Genomic DNA, 26422 nt, shown 5'->3' on the forward strand with positions numbered 1-26422 from the left:
TAGACTGAAAGAGTCTCTTCTTTCTCTTACAATAGTGTCCTGGAATTGTCGATTGATGAATCAGGGCTTTATGGCAACGGCTTTAATATAAACTGCTCCAATTTAGCTCCAATAGTGCCACGTTTCATCTACACACTACCGGCAGTAATGTGGCCTCAATCATGAATGCTTCATCTACAAACTACTGCTGGTGGGGCTAGAGTGCACAGCAGATTCAGCCTAGTTTTTTATACTCACGGGTCAACAGACCCAGGTCTAGGTTGACTAGAACCTATTTGGTTCACGTTGGTAAATTTTATCGTTTATCTTATCGAATATTTGAACATATATATAAAGTATTAAATATAAACTATTTACAACTAAAAATATAGCTAGAGAATAATTTTCGAGATGAATTTTTTAAGTCTAATTAATCCATAATTGAATACTAATTGTCAAATAAAACGAAAATGTTACAGCACACCCCCTAAAGACCACAAGCAAATCAAGCCCTTAAGACTAGCTACCTGAATTGAGAGGTGAGGATTGTTCCGCCATCATCAATTTCCAATGTACTACCTAACATCTTGATATTTCCCTCCTAAATTTCTTCCCAGTGCACTAAACAGAGTCTTCTTTCTTCCTTGGTAGTGGACTGGTGGAAGCGCGGGAGGATGAAACGTCCAAGATCGGATCCACGCGTGCCACCAAAGTGTGGACTCTTTTTTTTATTCTTTGCGACGACCAAACTGTGGACTCGTTCAACCCTGATAATTGAACATCCGTCCTTTTAAGACCTACCAGCAGGCAGCGGCATTTTCATTAGCACATTGAGCGCCCTCTCTCCTCGGCTGAGGTCTGAGGACTTGGGAGTTCCCCAAAATCACAACTAGCTCTAGCTCGAAGCCATGTTTTGTCGTCACCAAAACTACCTTATCATCCTTGCTATTATCTTGACTTCCATATGTCGTGTAGCGTGCCTGTGCCACCAAGATCAAAGCGCCGCGCTGCTGCGCCTCAAAAGCGGCTTCCGCTTGAACTTGAATCCAGCATTCTCAAATCTTTCGTCCTGGGAAGCAAGCACTGGCTGCTGTACATGGGAACGAATCAGATGCGAAGATGAGACGGGCCGAGTCACTGCTCTCGACCTCTCTAATCTCTACATGTCGGGTAATATCAGTTCTGATATCTTTATTAATCTTACCTCGCTTCATTTCCTTAGCCTTGCCAACAACAACTTCCATGGAAGTCCATGGCCAAGCCCAGGACTTGACAACCTCAAAGACCTCAAGTACCTTAACCTCTCTTATTCTGGGCTGTCCGGCTACTTACCTGTTATGAACGGCCAATTTGCCAAATTGGTCACTTTAGACCTGTCTGGCCTTGATTTACAAAGCTTGACCCTTGATACTTTGATTGACAGCCTTGGCAGTCTCCAAAAGCTATACCTTGATCGTGTCAACATTTCGGTAGGTTCAACCAATTTGGCTCATGCTTCCTCTGCCAATAAAACGTCAGGCCTCCAAGAGCTAAGCATGCAACGGTGCATAGTTACTGGTCGAGTTGATACTGTGCTTGAATTTCTTTCTGAGCTCTCATCCTTGGTAGTTCTTCGGCTTCAACTTAGTACACTGACTGGAACCTTCCCCTCAAAGATACTTCGTATCAAAAGTTTGACAGTTCTAGATCTATCATGGAATGAGAATCTATATGGAGAGCTGCCAGAGTTCATACAGGGCAGCGCTTTGCAGTTTTTAAATCTCGCTTACACCAAATTTTCTGGAAAAATTCCAGAATCTATCGGGAACCTCGCAAATCTAACTGTATTGGACTTGTCTTATTGTCAATTCCATGGGCCCATCCCGTCCTTCGCTCAATGGTTAAAGATTGAGGAGATCAATTTGTCAAGTAACAAATTAACAGGTCAATTACACCCAGACAACCTTGCTTTACGCAACCTGACCACACTTTATCTTATGAATAATTCTATATCCGGTGAGATACCTGCATCTTTGTTTTCTCAGCCTTCTTTGAAGTATTTAGATCTCTCACAAAATAATTTCACCGGAAAGTTTCGGCTGTATCCTCATATATCTTCTAGTTTGACACAGATTATTATTAGCAACAATATACTGCAAGGACCAATCCCAAACTCATTGTCGAAGCTTCTAGGACTAGAAACATTGGACATTTCATCAAACAATCTCACTGGTACTGTAGATCTAAGTTTCATTAAGAATTATGAGAAGATTGGATATCTGTCACTATCCAATAACAGGTTGTCTATTGTGGAGAAAGATGACAGTCACTCATTCGCAGAATATCCAACAAGTATTTGGTCTTTGGAGTTGGCATCATGTAATCTGTCATATGTACCTAAATTCCTGATGCACCAGAGAAATGTTTACTATTTAGACCTTTCAAACAACAATATTGGTGGACACATACCGGATTGGATATGGGGAATTGGACCATCTTATGGCTTGAGCATTGATCTCTCTCATAACTTAATTACCAGCATTGATACAAATTTATCGAATAGATCAATCCGTAATCTGGATCTCCATTCCAACAAGATTGGGGGAGATCTCCCACTACCCCCACCAGGAATTGACCAATTGGACTACTCCAACAACCATTTTAATTCTTCTATCATGCCCAAGTTTTGGTCAAGTGTTAAGTCTGCTGAATTCCTGTCATTAGCAAACAATAGCCTTACTGGAGAACTATCACATTTGATCTGTAATGTAACATACATCCAAGTTCTAGACCTTTCTTTTAACAGCTTCAGTGGGTTAATACCACCTTGTTTGCTGAAACATAACAAGTATCTTGAGATACTGAACTTGAGAGGTAACAATTTCCATGGATCCTTGCCTCAGGATATCAACAAGGGATGTGCACTTCAAAAATTAGATATCAACAGCAACAAATTGGAGGGGAAATTGCCAGTGTCTATGATCAACTGCCACATGCTACAAGTTCTGGACCTTGGAGACAACAGGATAGTCGATGAGTTTCCAGAGTGGCTGGGAGTACTTCCTTTGTTGAAAGTGCTTGTTCTGAGCTCAAACCGGTTTCATGGTCCCATTGATCACTATGGGATGAACAAACAGACAGGTCCCTCTTTCCCAGAGTTGCAGGTTCTGGATCTTTCTTCAAATTCTCTTAATGGCAGAATACCAACACGATTCCTTAAGCAGTTCAAAGCTATGATGGTTTCTTCAGGAGCTCCCAGCATGTACGTTGGAATTATTGAAACTTCAGCATCACCTCCAATTACAAGTCCCATGCCATACTATTACTACGATAACTCAGTCACAGTCACACTCAAGGGGCAAGAAACAACTCTGGTACAGATACTTTCAGTCTTCATGTCCCTCGATCTCTCCAACAACAACTTCCAGGGTATCATCCCCAACGAGATCGGCGACCTGAAGTTTCTCAAGGGGCTCAACCTCTCCAGGAACTCCTTCACCGGCGGGATCCCTCCCCAGATCGCTAACATGCGGCAGCTGGAGTCACTTGATCTCTCCAGCAACCAGCTCTCCGGGGAGATCCCTCCAGCAATGGCACTGATGTCATTCCTCGAGGTGCTCAACCTTTCCTACAATCATCTGTCCGGGATGATACCACAGTCCAGCCAGTTCTTGACGTTCCCAGAGACGTCATTTCTGGGAAACGACGGGCTGTGCGGGAAGCCGCTGCCACGCCTGTGTGACACGAACCACACACCATCTGCTGCTGCTACACCGGGCTCTTCTAACAAGCTGAACTGGGAATTTTTGTCGATTGAGGCAGGGGTTGTTTCTGGCTTGGTCATCGTGTTTGCGACCACGCTGCTGTGGGGCAACGGGAGGAGGTGGCTATACTGGCAGGTGGACAAATTTCTGCTAGATGTTCTGCAGCCATGGATCCGCAGCCGTCGCCACTGAAATGAATTTTTAGTGTTTGCATACTTCAATGATATGTGCAAGAAAATGAGCAGGCATCACGCCATGTTCCTGTTCAACAGCATTATTATGTATATTTCAAGCTTGGGAAATAAATTTACATGGTGCTTTCGCATAGTTAGATGCTATATTTTTGCAAGAGAAAAACTTAGTTGAGGATCTCATCTGGAATTTCATACCTACTACTATACTGTGTACAGCTTATTCGATATGATTAAGATATGAAACTCTGCTTTGCCAGGAAAAAGAATGACGACAGAAAAAAAAAGTACTGAAAAGTTAACAAAACTTTTACTTTTCTTATATATATACTAAAGAACATGGTTAATACCAGTTAAATGTAAGGTTAACCAAAGCTACATGGACAAGTCTATGACAATTGACAAAGTATGAACTAACAGCGATAATACCTCTGCATGTCTAAATTGTATCGGAACATATGCATTCAGTCTCCTGTTTCCAGGTTAGTAACCAGTGTGTCATGTAACAACCACAATAAAACACGAGCAATTAGTGATTGCTAAGCACATAGATATTGTACAAAGACAAGAATTATGATTCATCCTATGTTTATAATATTATAGTAATCAAGGTCAAATCCAGGAGCAAGTAACTACCAGCAGCGACACACCGCGTCGTTCCAGAAGAGCCAGTGGTGGTGGCGCCGTGGCGGTCTGGCGGAGGCGGGTGCGGAACGAAAGGACCTTGCTTCGGCTGGGCGGCCGGCTGGGGTTGACGGCGGACGCGCGGAGCGTGACGAGGCCATAACTGTGCGCCGCCGCTTAGGCGCGCTTGTTCCGCGCGGATGCTGCCAGCACGCCGCGGAAGGACCCACCGCCCACCCAGCCCGCCGGCGTCCTCGTCGGCGAAGGTGACTATCACGTGGCTGAGGCGGGGATCCGAGACGAAGGGAAGAGGAGGAGGCGGAGAATCACGATACAGGAGATCCGGGTGAATGAGCTCGAACCTCGAATGAAACTCGAATCACTGCTCCTTATCACCTATTTTTTTTTATAATTTAGCTTTTTTAAAAAAATACATTTGGCTCTAAAAAAAAGATAAACTCATCTTTGAACCTAGAGAGTCGGCGCCAGAACTTGTGGCTCTGAGATAACATTGCTTGGTGTCACAGATCTTAGCTCCGAGGTGTCTACTCACCACAGCATGGCATCTTAGGTGGTACTGACATAGCTGGTACTCCAAAGCTATAGATTTTGATGCCAAGCTCGGAACCATAAATCTTGACGCCGAACTCAAAAACAGGTGAAAAAGATATTGTCTATCAGCTGCAAGTGCTGACGAGAGTGATGGATATCACAGACAGCAACCGTGTGCCCTTAATTGGCTGGGTCTGTGTGGCATGCATGCATGCTAGCTTAGATCTGAATTAATTATAAGATTTCTCGTCATATCAAATCTTGTGGTATACGTATGAAGTCTCCTCTCCTATTATACATCTCCTATATACAACTAAAAAGACCAAAACGTGGACAAACTTTTCGTGCGACATTCTTCTCTCGCGGTTTCGTCCTGCCCCTGCGACGCGCATCCCGCCCGGCTCTCTCTTCCGCTCGGAGCCCCGCTCCCAAATCCGCCTCTCCTCGCCGCCCCCTCCGTCCCTCCCAGATCCGCGTCGACGCAGAGCCCCCCCTCCCAGATACTCCTCGGCCCTCCCGTATCCTGCTCGGAGCCCCGCTCCCAAATCCTCCTCGGCGCCCCCTCCCAGATCCTCGTCGACGCTCCCCTCCCAGATCCTCCTCGGCGCCGCCTCACCAACCCACGTTCGCCCGCAGAAGCCACCGCCGTCACGTCGTCTCTCCCCTCTGCAATCTCCTCTGCTCGCCCTCACCCTCACAGTGGTACCGCTCGCCCTCGCATTCGTTGTCATCGTCTCCATTGCACACGCTGGTGGTGGCGTCGCCCTCGGCCCTCGCCCACACCCTAACCATAACCACGCTGCTGCGGCGGGCATCGTGAGCCGTGGCAGGGACGGGGCAAAGCGGCGTTTGAAGTGTCGGACCCAAGATCTACGCGTCTCAAGTTGAAGTGATGCGGCGGATGCAGCGTCTTAGGGCATCATCGATAGGGTGGTGCTAGAGGCATCGTATACCCGCCGGCGGCGGCCAACACCCACCAGGTATTCGTACCCCTTCTCTCCCCTTCCTGTTTTCTGAAACCGAGCACATGGATATTATTTTTCTACTATGAATCGCTAGCTGCAGCTAGCATCAGTCAAGGCAATTGCTTGAAGTGTATAAAAGTGTTTTTTCTGCAGTCGATTATATTGATGGTCTTATTTTCTATAGTTGTAAATCCTACAAATTAGCTAGACACAAACTTGTGTATGAGGAAGTCGCAGAGCCTGTGCTTGAGGCAAGTCTTGCATTCCAGATGACACTAATTAATTTTGGTGTTTACCTATGTCTGGTAAGTCTGTAGAAATTGTGGTGTTGTATCCGATCTGTCCAATTCTAAAAGTAAGAAGAAAGTTGAGGGATCTTTGCTTCAATTGCTTAGGGCACATCAGGGGTTTCAATGACTGAGTGTTTTTTTTCTGCAGTCCATTTTGCTGATGGTCTTTTTTTCTGTAGTTCAAGAGGCTGAACCTGAAGAAAAATTATTGGAGGTGTGAATCCTACAAATTCAATATGAGCATGAGTTTATTTCATCATTTATTCTGCTGAATATCATTTAATTAAGTGTCACTTTAGCTCTTGTAGCTGCACCATAGATATATCGCTGAAATGCACCATAGATATATCGCTGAAATGCACCATAGATATAGCTGCATCATATAGTGGCAAATTCAAATGCATACTGTTTAGAGCATCTCCAAGAGATTAACCAAATCATTTTCTAAAGATAAATTTAGCTATTGTTAAAGGAAAAACGTTTCTAACAGACTTTGTAAACGACTCTTTAAATTTAGTAGCTCTCCATCCCACCTTATTCGCTCTCTACTTTTGGATAGCCTACCTCACTAGCCATCCTTTACAGAGTCTCTTGGAGTACTCTAATATTTTTTTGTCAAATCTATTTTAGAGAGTAGCTAAATCAGTAAATTTGGCTATTGTTTTTGGCTAATCTCTTGGAGATGCTCTTACAGATAATTTACATCAGTGTCAGCACCCAAACCGGAACTTCTTACCATCCATATCAACTGTTAGGAGGGCCTGGAGTGTTGGTATTTTGCTTCTTTTTTCCATCTAGAAGTAAATTGTGAACTCAATGAAGTTGTTCTAGCATATGTTTTGTTTGACCATTCAGTCATTAGCTGACAGGAGGGTCTGGACTGCATATTCCATTGTTGGTCTTTTGCTTCTGTCTTCCTCCAAGCAGTTCTGTTTTTTATCCTTTTGTATGTTGCATCGCTCTTTGCACTGGTTCTGTTTTTCTGGATCCATCTGGCTGCAGTCTGTTTTGTTCTGGATTAGTGATGGATTTGGAAAGCGAGGTGACTGTGTGATATGGAAGTGATCACATGGTTTCCACCACAACTCTTGAGCTCTTTCCTACAAGAGAAATGCAGGATTTAATGCTGGCTGTTTTCTGTGACATTTTCTCTTGTTTGCTTTAGAAACATTTTTTTTAACAAACTATGATAGTTGAAATTCGTATCCCACTATCTCCAATTGCTGCTTTGTGTTACCAGTGGATGGATCTTGGATGTGTTGCTTTCTCATGCATGCATTGGTGAAATAATAGCAATAATGTATATACATTTATTTTCCTTTTACTTTCTTTTTTGACTGAATGGCTACTTGAAAATTGTTAATTCTAAAACAGGCAGTATAGCTATTATGTGCTTCACATTATTGTAGTATCTTTTCAGGCCTGACCATACTACCAGAGAGCTGGAACATCGCCACCAAGGTCCACTACCACGCCGCCATCGAGGACCAATGCCACATCCGCTCAACCATTGCTGATACCAGGTGTTCCAACCCCCTTCTTTTTGCTTCCTGCTGTGCAAAATCGGCCAACCCTAACTTTGTTGTGTAATTAATCTTACCTTTGTTGTGTTGTTGGAGATGATCGTGAGTCCAACATATTAGTTAGCTCAATGTGTTGTCTGCATCTGTGAAACAGAGAGAAGCAATTTACAACGCATTTGCACAATCAACGATTAATTTCCTTTTTCACTGCACAATGTGTTGTGACAATTGTCTCTGTTATTTGGAGATACACATTTCTTGAAATAGCCAAACAGTGACTAGAGCCTTTCTTACTTATGGAGAGAGAGGTCATGCTTAGGGGGGAAGAGCTCATGATGCTTAGGAAGTTTGTTCAGTTGCATTTGTGAAGTATTTGGCTTACAATTCTCTTAAAATAGAATGAACACTTGTTGGTCATTTATTGCTTTTTGCTCTTACTTTCTTTTTTGCTATTACCTGTCTATGGTTGGTTGCTTTATACTCCGACCATCACCGGCCCACATCACCGGCCATCTCTCCCACGCGGAACTCGGGCAGTCGCTGCCGTTGCTGAGGGTGTCGCCGTGAGGGGAAGCTGCGCCATCACAGATTGCCAGTGGGGAACAAACAAGACCTAGGAGTGGCGACGACATCGCGTAAGCCGAGCGGTAGCGGCAACACGCATTGTTGACGAGCGTTGAAGGCCACGCATAGGCACCGAGGTCCATCCTAATCTCTGGTTTATTTTCTTGTGTGCACTGTCCTTTCTTCATTAATCCCATTCTATCACGATTTAGTCAGTTCTCGATCTGTTACTGTCCCGATGAACCACTACTCCAACTAAGGAAATATATTATCAAGGTGGGCACCACTACTGAATAGTGAAAACAGAAACTACAACCATGAGTTTCCTTAATTAATTGCCCTCTTATACCTGTTGTTTATTTATTTTCTTCAAGTCATTCCTCGCCTAATTTACAGTTGATGCATTGGACAATGCTTCCATGGCTTCAGCTGCCATCTGAGTACATGGCCCAATATCATATGCATCATATAAATCATAAGTAGAACCAACAGGCTCTGGCTTCTTAAAAGAATTCAAGCCTGAGTCACGACCATTACATCTGTTATGGAACCAACAATGGTCTGGGAGGTCAAATTCTTTGCTTGAGTATTAGCATGGATCCTTTTTTTTTCCTGGAAATCATAATGGTTGTGCATTCATCATTACTGGAGTCATCAGCCCAGTCAAAAATATATGCCTTTTGGAGTGGGCTACTGCAGTCACCCCTTTTGGCCAGGCACTGGGCTACTTTTGTGCCTAATATAGAAGCTGACTTTGTTCCACTCATTGGCTCAGCACTTATTTTGTGGTAATGAATGATAATACGACTACTGCTGCATCAATGCAATTGCTTCTGTATTTTGGGATATCAATTAGAAAAGGTTTACTTTTGCAGTTTAGGTTCTGGGATGCCACAAACTTCTCGAAATATTCTCTGCGCACAATGTACACTGCTGTTCAGACAACTTCTCGAAATAAGATTGGAGTGGTATAAGTCAACATAGGCATCATGAAAAGTGAAGTTTATTTGATAACAATACATATCCAATTTTGCTATATGATCTTCAGGGCAGAGCCAACATATTAATATATTTTACTGGCTGCTGGACTGTGCTCAAAACTCATTAGAAAATTCTTTGAACCCACAGAACTTATTAAACTGCAGCTGTTGTTACGGTCTATGATCAATACAATGTGTTCTACTATTTGTGGAGTTAGTAAAATTACTAATATGTACATGCTTTATTTATGCACTGCAGATTATAAGAGCTAGAAAACTACTATTGGAGGACTCCAGTATAAAACAATAAAGGTAAGCAAATTTTCTAATGAATTTCTGTGCATTTTGAAAATTCAGGGTGAAGCATTTTTGCAAAGATCTTGACTGGTAGGCCTTTATTCCCTGAAAAAAAATATTGTTCACCAGACTGGTCTCTTTGTCAAACCATTGGCAGATACTATTAGCTTGTTCATCTAAGCAAAGAGAGAAAGCAAGGAGGAAACAGGTACGTACATTACCAATTACCCTTTTCAGAGGACTTCCATGCACATTCTTCATTGCTCAAGCTCTTGTCATTTTCAGTTTGCATTGCTGTTATTTAAGCTACTTTGCGCACTTGAAGTTGTCAAGTTGGTCGAAGGGCAGCTTGTCTTGTCAGGTTAGCACATAAGGCAATCGAACCACTTCCAAAGAGCCAAGGTATTACCGTTATCACCTCATAAAACACATGTTGTCATGTTCAGGTGTTCCAACCATCTTAGGTTCAATTGGTTTTGAAAATATTAAATTATAACTGGTCGTTTTGATTTATGATTGTTAAACATTTAATCAGGTATTTGGCTTACAATTCTCTTAAAATAGAATCATACTTGCTGGTCATTTATTTATTTTTGCTCTTACTTTCTTTTTTGCTATTACATGTCTATGGTTGATTGCTTTATACTCCGACCTTGTCACAATGCCAATTCTGAATTTTTTTTTGCTCTTACTCAACCATGTCTGTTAGCCCTCTAGATCCAAATAGACCCATATTGCTCTTTATAAGGTCCGGCTCGTAAATCAAAACATGTTGAATGATGTGTTTTCGTCTAGCTCAAGAGTATTCCTTCTTTGGGAAAGCTAGAGCATCTAATTTCTATCATTTGGTATCAGGAAGAGATTGTTCATAATGGAACCTATACAAAACAATGAAGGTCGTACGCCATTTGCAGACTTGACAAACTCCATTAATGGAGGTAATTGTTCATATATTTTTCCAAACACACTTTCACTTGTATTATTGGTGGTGATTAAGTAAATTTGTATGAACTTATTTTCAAACAGCTGTTCATACAACATCAAATTCACAAGTGCAAGCTGATGAACGTGTGCAACGTAAAAGGGAAAGAGAAAAGGCAAGACATGCAACAATGACTCAAGAACAAAGGGATGAAAAAAATAAAAAACGTAGAGAAAAATATCATCAAAAAAAGGCAGAAACTTCACTAGCTGCTGGGTCCAGAGGTCCACCGTATTCTAATTTTCCGTTTTTGATTTTTGTATTACCATTTTTTTCGTTTATGTGAGACATAGTATTGTATATCACCTACTTGTATTAGTCATTTGTTTGCTTATTTAGAATATAATTATGTTGTACCAGATGGATTTAAATCAACCACGGAAAACACCAATGGCTATGAAGATAGTGACTGGCTACATCGAGACAATTCATATAAACCCATGCCGAGTGATAAAGAAAACACATGTATCATTTTGTTTTTTTACTGATTAATTTTTTTTCTTGTGTTTGTATGATGGTAAGGCCAAGGTTAATTTAATATTATTATATATATATGTAGATAATTACTCCGATAGATGTGTAGATCAAAGTGGCATGCTTGACTTGACTGCTGCATCACCTGATCTAAACCCAGGTACATTATTTTTTTTATTAATGTTATCTATTTGAGAAGAAAAAATAGAGTGGCCAACCCAATTGCCATTCATGACAATGTAACACGGAATTAATGTACCTCTATAATAGATTGGAAATCATACTTTTTTTTATTATATATAGGTGTTGTCAATACATCCAGTCCCATCAAGGACATTGTCACGTGTCTAAAAGAGCGTAAGCGCGAGCTAGATAGAGCACGAAGGGCTGCAATGTCTCCTGAACAAAAGGTGCTAATAAATAAGAGACGACGTGACTCGTATGCGGCAAAAAATGCACGGATAGCCGCTGCAAGAAAACTGCAAATGACTCCACAAGAAAAGAAGGAGAAACGAAAAGAGAGCAAGAAAAACTACAATAGGATGGTGAGGGAAAATCGGTCCAACAGTTTGCATCTGGACTCAATTGCTATGGAGAGCCCTCACTTCAACCCTCAAATTGTTTTCCGTGCTTCACCTCAATCGCCTGAAGCGCCTTTAGATGATATGGAAATACCTGAATTCGGTGGCACGCCTGTCCACATTGCACCAACTGTAGTTCAAAATCCAGAAGTCGAGACCCCTGAATTGGTAGCGGCACAGACCATACATAGACATCGAGTGACCAATGGCGAGAGAAATGCCCTTCTATCCCGTCGCAATCGGGTTTTTGAAGCAAACATTGGAGGAAGGGCTAGAGGGTGTGCGGATGGAAAATGCAACGATTCGAACGGACTGACTCAACCGAGTGTTGTTTGCAACGGTAATGAACCTTCCTCGACCATATATTAGGAAGATTTTTTACCTTCGCTAACATATTACAAAACGTCATACTTTCTCTTACTACAGATGGTGTCACCCAACAAACTCCAATTCAAGCACCTAATAATTGTATAGGCACACAAACACAACCGTCTGTAGCTGACGGTACCTCTTCAATGCCTCCATATAGTGCACAAGATCATACATCAGACTCTATGGTCGAGGATGGTATTTTCTTTATTACATTTTATCTCTTTCTTGTGTTTATATGCCATAATATTTCTTTCAACATATATGTGGCCATGTTAAACAGACTATGACGAAGATGTCATATTTGAGGAGGACGAGGAAGAGGATGAGGCATACTTTTTCGCCGGTCAAGGTACATTGCGTAACAGTAAAAAGTTTAATTCATAAATTTTCTTTCAACACGTAACACGTGAACTTTTTTTTAGAAGACGAGGATGAGGGAACCGATGTCGACACATATGAGCAAGAGAATCATGAGCCTGATGTCCCAGATCCATATGACCGGGTCTATGCTAATGTCCCATCAGAGTCGCACATGTTACCCTCGGTGCCGAACTGCAAGCACTGTAACGCAAAGAAATTTGATGGCGAACCCCCCGGATTCTGTTGTAGGGGTGGAAAGATTCATCTTTCAAGTCCTGAGACACCACCAGAGCTCATGAGGTTGTGGTCAAGCTCGGACGCTGATGCTAGGCACTTTCGTGCAAACATCAGATACTTCAACGGCCACTTCTCTTTCACGTCTTTGTACTGCCACCTGGATCGTATCACCACTAACATGCGAATCTGTGGTGTCTACACATTTCGTGCCCATGGTCAGATTTACCATAACATACGATCATTTGGTAAAGAGGAGGGTGTCGAAAAAAGACACCTCGAACTTTATTTTTATGATGACGACCCATCCCTCGAGCATCGCATGAGCAAGTGTCGTGAGCAATGCGCCCAAAAAGATAGAGAAGTTATACAACAATTGGTTGGGATCCTTGAAGGGAATCCTTACTCTCAGCAACTAAGGAGTATGGGTCATGTTGAAAACCTCGAGGATTACCGAGTTGAGCTGAACCTTGACCAACGCCTTGATCAAAGAACATATAATGTGCCGTTGACATCAGAGGTGGCCGCCGTATGGGTTGAGGGTAGTGAGCGTCATGGCCAATTCGAGCATAGTGTTCTCCTCCAAGGGAAGGATCGGTCTATACATGGCATCCGCTCATATAATGCATGCTACGACTCACTATCATACCCGTTGTTCTTTCCAAAGGGTGAGCTCGGGTGGCACAATTGCATTCCAAAAGTGGGTGTAACTATGGCTCAAATTGATCGAGCTCGAGCAACCCGTAAAAGGCGTGCTGAGAATGGTGACGACGATGGAGGTAAATTGATCTTTTTTCAATTATGCAAAGTAAACTCTTTCTGCAAACTCATGATACTAATTCAAACAATGTCTCTCTGTAGAACCTGTTTCAAATATATGTGTCTCAGTACGCGACTACTATTGCTACAAGTTTCAGATGCGGCCAGGGATATTTAATCCTATACTCTATGGCCGACGCCTTTTCCAGCAGTTTGCCGTCGACACCTATATCAAGATTGAGAGCTCACGTTTAGACTACATGAGGAACAATCAGGATACATTGAGGGCTGACCTATACCAAGGCCTCGTGGATAGCATGCATTCGGGTGAAGGGTCTGCTGAGAATGTTGGACGGCGTACTGTGTTGTCTTCGTCATTCATCGGAGGACCCCGTGACATGAGGCGTCGATACATGGATGCAATGGCTCTGGTTCGAAAGTATGGTAAACCTGATATCTTTCTCACAATGACATGCAACCCTAATTGGGATGAGATCAAGAATGAACTTTACCCAGGCCAGACACCACAGGACCGCCCAGATCTCGTCACACGGGTCTTCAGAGCAAAGTTGGATGCAATGAGAAAAATGTTGATGGAAAAAGACATACTTGGTAAGGTGAAGGCCTACGTATATGTAGTAGAGTTCCAAAAGAGGGGATTGCCGCATGCACACTTCTTGCTAATAATGGAACGAAAGTACAAGCTCACATGTCCCGAGCAATATGACATGATCATTAGTGCAGAGCTACCAAATAAGAAAAAATACCCTGAGCTATACAAGATGGTCACGAAGCATATGATGCATGGTCCTTGCGGGACGCTTAATCCATCCTGTCCGTGCACGGCTGGCCGTGGGTCATGCAAGAACCATTACCCACGACCATTCTGTGAGGCAACATCACAGGGAAAGGATTCATACCCCATCTATCGGCGACGCAATGATGGTCGCATGCTAAAAGTTCGAGGCCACTACTTGGACAATCAATGGGTTGTGCCTTACAACCCTTGCTTGCTTCGTACCTTCAACTGCCATATAAACGTTGAGGCTTGTGGGAGCATTAAATCAGTAAAGTATTTGTTCAAGTACATATACAAGGGACATGATAGGGCATCAGTTGTGATGAGGGAGACCGACAAAGAGGACGGGAAAGGAAACATTGATGAGATCAAACAGTATAGAGACGCCCGTTGGGTGACGCCTCCAGAAGCACTATGGAGGATATATGGCTTCGACTTGAGCAAGAACCATCCGCCAGTACAGCAGCTGCAACTTCATCTACCCGACATGCACATGGTGGCATTTCATAAACGGGACAAGGTCGAAAAGATCGTTAATAGGCCAGGTGTAGAAGAGTCAATGTTGACAGCATACTTCGATGCAAACAGGCATGATGAGGAAGCTCGCAAAATCTTATATCGAGACTTCCCAGAGTATTTTACCTGGCAGTCTGATGGTAAATTCTGGCAAAAAAGGAAAAACTCTGTTTTCCAAATTGGTAGAGTCATCTCGGCCCATCCTGCCGAGGGTGAACGCTACTTTCTTCGTGTTCTCTTGAACAATGTTGTTGGTGCTACCTCATATGAACACCTCAGGACAATTGATGGGGTGCTACTACCTTCGTTTCGTGAAGCTGCAGAAAGGAGGGGTCTAATCGAAGAGGATAATACCCTAGATGAATGTCTAACGGAAGCTACTTTGTTCGAGATGCCTAGCTCTCTAAGAAGGCTATTTGCAACAATATTGGTATTCTGTGAACCGCATGATGTGATGGGGTTGTGGACAAAACACTACGATGCAATGTCAGAGGACTATAGCCGCAATAATCCATCCTCAGATCTCGTGCAACAAATGGTTTTGATAGACATTAGAAACATGTTGCAGTCTATGGGAAAGGACATAAGGTCATTTCCTCTTCCAGATATTGATCACTCATATGATGATGCCAGCCATATACCTCGTGAGATATTTGAGGAAGCTAGCGTTGAGCAGAATCCTCAAGATGTGCTATTGTGTGACTCACTCAACGTCGAGCAAAAGTCTGCCTACAATGAGATAATGGCAGCTGTCTATAGCAAACAAGGTGGGCTATTCTTTGTGGATGGACCTGGTGGGACAGGAAAGACATTTTTGTATAGGGCACTGCTCGCAAAACTACGTAGCCAGGATAAGCTTGCCGTTGCCACAGCTACATCTGGGGTCGCAGCGGCCATAATGCCAGGTGGGAGGACAGCCCACTCGCGTTTCAAGATACCCCTAACTCTTCAAGAGGGCGGTTGTTGTAGCTTCACGAAACAGAGTGGTACTGCCAAGTTGTTGCAGCAAGCAGCTCTCATAATTTGGGACGAGGCATCTATGACAAAGAGGCAAAATTTGGAAGCACTAGACAATAGCCTACGTGATATCATGGGTCGATCACACCTACCCTTTGGTGGGAAGACTGTTGTCCTTGGTGGGGATTTCAGACAAGTCCTCCCTGTTGTGCGGAAAGGATCTAGGGCTCAAATAGTCGGTGCTTCTCTACGAAGGTCGTATCTTTGGGAATCCATGCGCCACCTAAAGCTCGTTCGCAACATGAGGGCTCAGAGTGATCCGTGGTTTGCGGATTATTTGTTGCGCATTGGTGGTGGAACGGAAGAGGTTAACGGAGATGGCAATGTTCGTATTCCAGATGAGATCTGTATCCCGTACTCTGGTGATGCCGAGAAAGATCTTCATAGTCTGATTGACAGCATCTTCCCAAATCTGAATGCAAACATGGCGGACAAAGACTACATCACCACCAGAGCGATTTTATCTACACGCAATGATTGGGTGGACATGATCAATATGAAAATGATTGATATGTTCCAAGGTGGTGAGACGGTGTATCATAGTTTTGACACCGCGGTAGATGATCCACATAATTACTATCCATCGGAGTTTCTTAATAGCCTGACCCCCAACGGGCTGCCACCACATGTCTTGAAGCTCAAGCTCGGGTGTCCTGTCATATTGCTTAGGAATATTGACCCCGCCAATGGGTTATGCAATGGTACAAGGTTGGTGGTACGGGGGTTCCGAAGAAATACAATCGACGCTGAAATCGTTGTCGGGCAGCATGCTGGGAAGCGGGTATTCCTTCCTCGAATACCGTTATGCCCGTCTGATGATGAGATGTTCCCATTCCAGTTTAAGAGAAAGCAGTTTCCTATCAGGCTGAGCTTTGCCATGACGGTCAACAAGTCACAGGGCCAAACCATCCCGAATGTGGGTGTGTACCTGCCTGCACCGGTCTTCTCTCACGGCCAGTTGTACGTTGCGATGTCTAGAGCCACATCAAGAACAAATATTAAGATCCTGGCCCTACCAGCTGATGCAGAGGCACAAGAGGAGGAGGCAAAAAATATAGAGAAGAAAAATGCTAAAAAAAATACCATGGGAAAAAAGCCTAAGAATGTGTTATTAAATAAAAAAGATAAGGATAAGAAGACCCTAACAACGGATGGAACTTTCACAAAAAATATTGTATATAAGGAGGTCCTAACGCCATAGATGAGGTAACATTACTTTACTAACTCATAATTGTATTTTTGTAATTCATATTGTTTTGCACAAATAATATCTCACTATCTCTATATTTGTTGTTCTTAGGTATTTTCAATTGGCTTATCAGACTCTACAGGGAGATGTTCTATACATATACTCAAATGTGTGACAGGATGGTATGGAGATGCGGCGAAACTTATTTGTGGATTTACTAGCGCACGAAAGAAATGGATATCGAAGATTTCTTCCTGCCGATATTAAACATTATCTTGGTCGTATCACCGAAAGGTCTATAAAGTAGAATTTGTGACTTATAACATCATGCTCTCCGTGACTATGTTTGAGTTCAGAAACTTTGCTTCTTTAAGATAAATATCACTTTATAGCTGGTATTTAAGTTTTATTATAATATTATTATCTTATTGTGCGATACGTGTATTTTTAATAAAAAATGTTAGCTATCCCGTAGCAACGCACGGGCACGCTACCTAGTATATACAACTAAAAAGACTAAAGAGGGGACATCGTTTTGGTGCGACAATCGTTTTCGTCCTGCCCTCGCCGTGCGTGCGTCCGCGCGTCCGCGTACTCCCTACTAGGAAACAGCCTGGCGACCGTGATCCCCTCCACGATCCCTCCCCTTTCCTATCGTGTCCGCGCCCTCCCCGATCCCCTCTCCCTTTCCTATCGCGTCCGCGCGAGCGCCGTCGATCCATGCGCCCCAATCCCCTCCCTAGACGTCTGCGTGAGCGCCGTCGATCCCCCTCCCTGGACGTCCGCGCGAGCGCCATCCGCGAAAGCGCCCCTATCCTGGAAGTCTGCGCGAGCGCCGTCCGCAGGCGCTGCCGTCCACGCCAGCGCCGTCCGTGAGAGCGTCGTCCGCGGGCGCTGACATCTGCGCGAGCGCCGTCCACGAGCGCTGCGATCTCGGACGCGGCCGCGACCTCTCGACTGCCGTCAAAGTCGCTGCAACGAGCACCGTCGCGGCCATCCATGGAAGAGAGCGACCCCCTCTCTGGACGATAGCACCGTCGGACCCGCGGCCACCTCCCTGGACGAGGGCGTCTCCAAGGTTCGATTCCCACCCATGAGATTTGCCTCTATCCCTTCACACCGCCGCCCTCCGCATCCCGCCGCTTCGCTCTGCCACTGTCGCAGGTCAGGCGCTCAGGTTTTTATCGGTCCCCTCACCAGGTCTTCGTCGGGCCCTCATCGGCGACGAGCACCCCACGCTGCTACCATGGCCGACAACTCCAGTGACACCAACCCACCCCGTCATCGCTCGTCTGTGAATACTGCAGCCACCGTGCACTCATAGCAAGTCCATTTAGCCGTGCTCGCCGTCCCGCCGCTGCAGCTCGCCCCACCTGCGCGTTGATTTTTAATGTTTAATAGACTGAAGATTGATTTTCTTTCTAACCATAATCAGGCTTCAAGGGTCTTACAGATGGAGAGAAACAGCCTTGAGCACCTATTGCTTCACTTTTGTGGGGTGACAGCAAAGAAGGAGTATGGCTCTATATCCAATAAATCTACAAAGATTCACTCTGACCTCCCATGCATCTACAATGGGATTTTATTTTCTCTGATTAAAACATGCCTTTTCTTGTAGATATCAAAATGCAGACTCGAGGTCAAGGCCACTTCCTGATGAAATGATCAAGTATTGTGCGTATAGACCCTATTCTGAATTTCTTTTCTGTTGTGTTTGGTGTTGGATATATTTTTCGTTTGCTTTTCTTTATTGCTGACTTGCCATCAGTTATGTATAAGTGACTTCACTTCTGCCCAGGTATGCTAGAGAAGATACACACTATCTGTTGTACATATATGACTTAATGAGACAGAGACTACAGAGGGAGTCAACATTTGAAAATAATCTTCTTCTAGAGGTACAGTACAAAAAGTATTGTTTTTGTTCTGGTTCCCAACTTATGTATTGAGGTCATAAGAGAATATGCAGTTTGATATTGTCACCTCTTTGAATGAAGTTAGATCTAGCACCGATCTCTTTGTTGCTTGTGGTTCCTGAACTGAATCGATTGTTATTGGACTGTCATATGTATCAAATTGCATGTCCTGATGTGTGTGTATGTGTGTGTGTGTTTTAATGAGAGTTTGGGTTACTGCAGGTCCATAAGCGCAGTAATGAAATTTGCTTACAGTTCTATGAGAAGGAGCTTCTAACAGATACGTCCTATCTCCACATATACGGGTTCGTATGCTGCTGCCCTCAGTTCCTTAACTGGCTTCTATAGTAAACAATTAGTTTTATGTGCATATCAAGTTACTGAACTATATTATTACAGGTTGCGGGAACATGAACTGGATGCAAAACAGCTGGCTGTTGTTGCTGTAAGAACATACTTTATGTATTCTCATGATCATTCTGCATTCAATATTTTGACCTTTGTAAAGTCATATTAGGACATTTTATTGTACTCAGTTTTTTCTATTGAAATGTTGCATATATAATGAGCATCTCATATATCCTCTTCTCCCTACATTTAGGCTCTACATGAGTGGAGAGATAGTATAGCTCGTCAGGAAGACGAAAGTACTGGTTATATACTGCCAAATAAGGCTTTAATTGAGATAGGTATTGTTGTTTTCTTTATATTCTGTTATTATGGTGCAAAATTAGATATGCGACTTCGCTGACTCCGCCACCCCTTTTTTTTAATTCAAAAGCAAAGCAGATGCCTACAGATGTTGGACATTTGAAAAGAATTGTGAAATCAAATATCCATATGTTGAGAGCAATCTTGAGCTAATTGCTTACACTATCTGGAATGCACTTAAGTATTCTTATGCCTTTGAAGGAATAGCTGAGCAACTAAAAAAGGAACGGCTGGAACAGGTTTGTTAGGTTGAACTTATGTTGATTTCAGTCTTTGAATGTTTTAGGAATGTGCTGAGTCTAGCACTGGACCTCGAGCTTTCTTTTGAAGCTTTTTTGTTTTGTTTTGCAGTTGGCATTGAAAAGTGGTCAGGCCAGTGATGAAGTGACTCCATTGGATGCTGACATTGATAGGAGTAATTTTGATTCATCTGATCAGTCTGCAAATGTCAATGTTGCTTCTGGCAGTGGGGCTGGTTTTATGAGTGAAGCAGCTTTGATCAGCAGCATCCACCTAGAGGATAAAACTCAAACCATATCCTCAGTTAAGACCTCTGAGACCTTGTCAGGCCTGATCAGACCAGCGAATAAGGATGTCCTGAGCACATCAGCAGGTAAAAAAATATGCAACATCTGAATCTTTTTTATTTATTCTGTATTTATATCGCTGCATTATGTATGAGGCTTAGGTAAAGCTTATTACTTAAATGTTAGGCACTACATTAGTCGAAGCATCGCTCCTAGGTCACAGCGCCACCGTGTTTGATGCTGTGATGTTGTGCCGCTCGACTCTAGCTCTGTCGCTGCCGCCTGACAATGGGAAGGCCACGTCGCTCAACCTCAGTGCCACTACCACCGTCCGACATGGAGAGGCCGTGCCGCTACCATGCAATGCTAATATTTACATATATACTCGAACCTTGATATGGAGATTTTATAAGAGATTTTTCAATACATGTGTACTATCCATGTGACGGGCACTAATATTTACATATATAGTCGAAGAATGGTACGAAGATGCGGTGAAACTTATTTGTGGATTTATTGGCGCATGAAAGAAATAGATATCAGAAATTTCTTGCTGATATAAAACATTATCTTAGCAACATCACAGAGCTTGTAAGCTTTTGTCGCACTCTCTATGACGGTGTTAATTTCACGAACTTTGCCTTTTAGATTAAATGTCACTTATCATGTGATCCATGTGTTTCTGTTGCCAAAGTTTAGTTGTCCCGTAGCAACGCACGGGCACGCTACCTAGTATTAAATATAGATAAAAAAATAACTAATTACACAGTTTAACTGTAATTTGCCGAACGAATCTTTTGAGCTTAATTAGGACAACAATTACCAAATACAAACGAAATTACTACAGTATCAAAAACAAAATTTTTCACCAATTAAACCAAGCCTGGGTACATTTGCACTAGCCTAGAGCTAAAAGTTAGGACTAGCCAAAATCAAGTACTACAACCATCACACATCACGCATTAACTAGTAGCTTTACTACTTCTACTTGTGGCAGCCTATTGAGCCTAGAACTTATTTAGGCCTTGTTTAGTTCGCAAAAATTTCTGTTTTGGCCTACTGTAGCATTTCGTTTTTATTTGACAAATATTGTCCAATCACAGAGTAACTAGGCTCAAAAGATTCATCTCACAAATTACAGGTAAACTGTGCAGTTAGTTTTTATTTTCGTCTATATTTAATGCTCCATGTATACGACCAAAGATTCGATGTGACGAGGAATCTTGAAAAATTTTGCCCACTAAACAAGGCCTTTTAGTTCTTAAAAAATTTTGCAAAACTTTTCAGATTCCCCGTTACATTGAATCTTACGACATATGCATGGAGCATTAAATATAGATAAAAAAATAACTAATTATATAGTTTACCTGTAATTTATGAGACGAATCTTTTGAGCCTAGTTAGTCCATGATTGAACAATATTTGTTAAATATAAACGAAAGGTCCAAAGATGAGTTTACGTTTTTAAGGGGTCAAATGTAATTTTTTTCAAGAAAAAGACTAAGGCCTTGTTTAGATACACCCAAAAACCCAAAACTTTACAAGATTTCCCGTCACATCGAATCTTGCGGCACATGCATGAAGTATTAAATATAGATAAAAATAATAACTAATTGCACAGTTTAACTGTAAATCACGAGATGAATTTTTTAAGCCTAGTTACTCCATAATTAGACAATATTTGTCAAATAAAAACGAAAATGCTACCGTGTCAAAATCCAAAAACTTTTTGCATCTAAACAAGGCCTAAATTGTAAAAAATTAGAATCGCACGTTTGGATGTATTTTTTAAAATGAATGTTTCATATTAATTAGAAAAATAAACATAAACTAATTATACAAATGATTTATACAATCTTATAAGCCGTATTTTTTCTTTCATAATAAATTAACTAACAATATTTTCAGACATGGTATTTTAGACAAGCAAACTGGCTCACAAGACGAATGGGTTAAACCAAATTAATCTATCATTAGCATATGTTCTTTGTCAAATCATAGACTAATTAAATTTAGTCTCGTAAATTAGTCTCCATCTGTATAATTAGTTTTATAATTAATCTACTTTTAATACTCTAAAGTAGTGTCAAACATCTTTAGTTAGAAAAACCAAACACCCTAGTACACTCGTGGGCCTGAAGCCGCAGAAGCGAAAGTGAAGTTCATTTTTTCATAACCCTAGTACACTCGTGGGTCAGCTAGATTCGTCGCGTGAAGAAAAATTTCCTCACTCTAGTGCGGACACCACCGTTATCTTTCTTCTCCTCAGCCTTCTTCATGGATAGAAGCCCCAAATCTTGTCATGCACATGTACTCATCGGTCCAACCACCACCTGCAATCCAATGCCCTTGGAGATAGAGCCACCCCGTCATCGAGGGTCAAGCTCTAGTGTAGCCCTAGCCATGCTCCTGCTCTGTTGTGCGATCGCTGCCAACAACTATGATGACCTCTTCGGTCATGCCCAAGCCGCTGACAGCCCTCTTCGACTTCGATGATCCCGCCACAGTGGCCTCACTCGCCCCTGTACTCTCCTTCCCCGTCTTCGGCCATCCTCTGGATCCTCACCATTCTCCGAAGTGACACCGACACTGCAGCTACTGTAGTGACCCCTGCCATGAGAGGAGGGAAGACCAGGAAGAGCGTGAGTGCAAGGAGCAACATCATTAGTTTGTGCTGATGGTTCTAGGTGCCGAGACGGACGCTTGCAGCCTACACAAGTAGATGAGGACCATAGTGACCATCGTCGCCTCTACACATGTGCCTTGCTCGTCACGCCACCATTGCCTCGCTTAGTGCGTCATGCACATCCGCGGTGATCGCCATGGCCCTGTTCGACACGAACAACTACGTCATCGCTATGCCAATGTCGCTCATGCCACGCTGAAAGGTTCTTGTTTGGTTTTGGTAATTGAGTGACAACTTAGGTGGACTAATAGTGTTTATGTGAGATACACAGGAGATTAGTCCACAGGTAATGATGTGATGATGGAGGAGCTCATTGCATACGAAACATGACATGGAGTCATGTGACCAAGGTGGAGAAGATCAAGATGAGGCTTGGCTCGATGGACCGGTTGCAAGAGTGAAGGGCAAGTCAGAGGCTTTGAAGCGAGGGACCGCGTGTGACGGTGAAGCTTGAGCAAGACTTGGCGCCGATGGACCGAGGCAACGGTGAAGAGCAAGTGAGGTCAAGATCGATGAACCAATACGGTCACGTGATGATATGAAGTGGATCATATCATTTGGTGATTGGTTGGTGCATGTGTTGCATCAACATTGGAGGAGATGGAATGGAAAGCGCAAGGCAAAGGTATAACCTAGGGCTTTTCCATTTCACCGGTCATAGGTGTGTAGAGAAGTTTATGACCGGATTTAGGATAGATGGCCGTACTATCAAGAGGGGCAAACTTGTTTGCATATCGGTCATCTAGTGCCACTTGAGCGATCTAACTTTGCATTCGTGTTAGGATCGAGTGGCGTGGCAAGTTTGAGAGGCTAACTCCTTTGGGAAAATGTTTGTAAAAATGCTAACACACATGCACATGGTGGTGTACACTTGGTGGTGTTGGCACACTTTTCAAAGGAGGTGGAGTTCCTAGGGTTGAGAGGCGTGTGGGTTCCTCTCTCCCTCCCGCCGAGCTTGCGAGGCGGGATTCGGCGCTTTTGAGAAAATTAAGTGCATATTTTCTATTGCGCCGGTGGGAAGTTTGGAGAAGTCGCGGGAGTGTTTCTCGCTGAGAAACACTCACCGGACGCTGGTGCTGGCAGCACCGGACGCTGGTCCAGAGCGTCCGGTGTGGTGTCTGTGGCGCAGGTGTGCACCGGACGCACCGGAGTGAGTCCGGTGCTCAGCGTCCGGTGTGAAGGCGTTTTGCAACCCTCTCTGCGCACGAGTCCGGTGAGCACCGGACCGTCCAGTGCCCAGCGTCCGGTGAGGTCGCGAGTTTGACACCCTCTCTGCGCACGAGTCCGGTGAGCACCGGACCGTCCGGTGTGGACTTGCAGAGCGTCCGGTGGTGCTGTGCAGGCGCGCGTGCGCAGTAGCCGTTGGCGGCAACGGTCGAGTTCAAACGGCTAGTGACACGTGGCGGTCAGCTGAGCACCGGACGCTAGAGCTTGAGCGTCCGGTGGCTCCGTGTGAGCGTCCGGTGCCCACGTGTTTTGCCCAGTGAAGGGGCAACGGCTAGTTTAGCCCTTGGGGCTATAAATAGAAGTGGTGGCCGGCCTTGGCCGGTGTCGAGCACCCTTGGGACTTAGTGTCCATGCATGGGGAGTGCTAGTAAAGCCTCTAACTCACCTATGCTTGATAGTGATCATCCAATTGTGTGAGTGAGCGATTCTAGTGCGTTGCATTGAGAGATTGCATCGAGTGGCACTAGGTGTTCGTGTTGCAAGCCGGTGGTGCTTGTTACTCTTGGAGGTTGCCACCTCCTAGACGGCTTGGTGGCTTGTGACTCCGTCGAAGCACGCAAGGAGATTGTGCGGTGCTCCGGAGAAGAGATTGTGAGGGGTACGGTGCTCACCCCGCGGGGATCGCGAAGAGCAACTCTAGTTGAGCGAGACGTGAAGAGCGACAAGTGGTCCGGCCGGGTCAAGTGCTAGAGCTTGTGGTAAGCACTCCACGTGGGAGAGTGTGACTTGCGGGTCACCACTAGCAAGAGGACCGGCGGCAACCTTGGAGCTTGTCTCAACGGGGACGTAGCTTGGTGGCAACCAAGTGAACCTCGGGAGAAAATCATCGTGTCAACTTTGTTCTTCCCGTTGGTTTGCAAGACCCTAACACAAGCTTGTATTTACATTCATATATTTGTACTTGTGTAGTTGCTCTTGTAATTAGTTAGCTTGTGTAGCTTGCTAGTTACCTTCTTGCTTGTGTGGCTAGAAGTAGTTCCCCTTGCGTGACTAATTTGGTTTGTGTAACCTTGTTAGTCACATTGCTTAGTTTGTGTAGCTAAGTAAGTTGCGCTCTCTAATTTGGCATTAGTTGCCTTGTTATTGAGCTCGCTAGTGAGCTTAGGAGCTTTGTGCTTTTGCTTACTAGTTGTGTAGGAGCTCCCCGGTTTGCAAAGTACTAGTTGCATAGGTTTGTGTGACCTTGCTCCTAGAATTGATTAGGTGAGCTCTTGCTAAGGTAGCACCTTGTTTGCTTGTTTAGGATCTTTTACAAGGTGCTAGAGAACTTAGATAGAGGGGTGTAGTCTTGGCTAGACCGATAGTTTTAATTCCGCATTTGTTTCGGTTAGCCGGCGCGTTAAGTTTTAGAAAGGACTATTCACCCCCCTCTAGTCCGCCATCTCGACCCTTCACACTCCACGTGGGAGAGTGTGACTTGCGGGTCACCACTAGCAAGAGGACCGGCGACAACCTTGGAGCTTGTCTCAACGGGGACGTAGCTTGGTGGCAACCAAGTGAACCTCGGGAGAAAATCATCGTGTCAACTTTGTTCTTCCCGTTGGTTTGCAAGTCCTTAACACAAGCTTATATTTACATTCGTTTACTTGTGCTTGTGTAGTTGCTCTTGTAATTAGTTAGGTTGTGTAGCTTGCTAGTTACCTTCTTGCTTGTGTAGCTAGAAGTAGTTCCCTTGCGTGACTAATTTGGTTTGTGTAACCTTGTTAGTCACTTTCTTAGTTTGTGTAGCTAAGTAAGTTGCGCTCTCTAATTTGGCATTAGTTGCCTTGTTATTGAGCTTGCTAGTGAGCTTAGGAGCTTTGTGCTTTTGCTTACTAGTTGTGTAGGAGCTCCCCGGTTTGCAAAGTAATAGTTGCATAGGTTTGTGTGACCTTGCTCCTAGAATTGATTAGGTGAGCTCTTGCTAAGGTAGCACCTTGTTTGCTTGTTTAGGATCTTTTACAAGGTGCTAGAGAACTTAGATAGAGGGGTGTAGTCTTGGCTAGACCGATAGTTTTAATTCCGCATTTGTTTCGGTTAGCCGGTGCGATAATTTTTTAGAAAGGACTATTCACCCCCCCTCTAGTCCGCCATCTCGACCCTTCACACGCAAAGTGCGCACATGGTGGATGCCAACTAGTTTTTCAATGGAATGTTCCAATGAAACAAGTGTAGGTTAACTCTATTGTATATTGGTCCAAGGTGACCACACAATCCAATGCTAACTCTACTAGGAAATGAAGCCAAACATGCAGTCGTTGGGTCTACCCTCTAGTACCCTAGCTCTCGTGGTCTGCCTAAACTAAGAACGTCCAGGCAATCAAACACATGCTCATCATCCAGTACTCATGTAGGTTCATGATGAAACTCTCCTTCCCTCTTTTC

At 43.7% G+C, this 26422-nt stretch overlaps 2 protein-coding genes and 1 pseudogene across 2 annotated transcripts; all 3 read left to right on the forward strand.

The window, feature by feature from the left end:
• Positions 393 to 4401, forward strand: LOC8077851 (receptor like protein 30). Its single transcript, XM_021465700.1, has one exon. It carries the CDS (start codon positions 888 to 890, stop codon positions 3912 to 3914), a length of 3027 nt encoding a protein of 1008 aa, XP_021321375.1. The 5' UTR covers positions 393 to 887; the 3' UTR covers positions 3915 to 4401.
• LOC8077852 lies at positions 5411 to 17448 on the forward strand. The gene is made up of 17 exons (XM_002444380.2): positions 5411 to 5791; positions 5920 to 6069; positions 6524 to 6558; positions 7039 to 7116; positions 7765 to 7867; positions 8405 to 8568; positions 9671 to 9723; positions 9866 to 9916; positions 9994 to 10110; positions 10564 to 10646; positions 10735 to 11155; positions 11250 to 12085; positions 12172 to 12312; positions 12398 to 12466; positions 12540 to 13568; positions 14539 to 17008; positions 17103 to 17448. Exons 12-16 carry the CDS (start codon positions 11557 to 11559, stop codon positions 17001 to 17003), a joined length of 4233 nt encoding a protein of 1410 aa, XP_002444425.2. The 5' UTR covers positions 5411 to 5791; positions 5920 to 6069; positions 6524 to 6558; positions 7039 to 7116; positions 7765 to 7867; positions 8405 to 8568; positions 9671 to 9723; positions 9866 to 9916; positions 9994 to 10110; positions 10564 to 10646; positions 10735 to 11155; positions 11250 to 11556; the 3' UTR covers positions 17004 to 17008; positions 17103 to 17448.
• On the forward strand, positions 17890 to 20759 carry LOC8077853 (annotated as a pseudogene).

This window comes from Sorghum bicolor, chromosome 7, assembly GCF_000003195.3.
Source record: "Sorghum bicolor cultivar BTx623 chromosome 7, Sorghum_bicolor_NCBIv3, whole genome shotgun sequence".
In the NCBI taxonomy this organism is placed as follows: Eukaryota; Viridiplantae; Streptophyta; class Magnoliopsida; order Poales; family Poaceae; genus Sorghum; species Sorghum bicolor.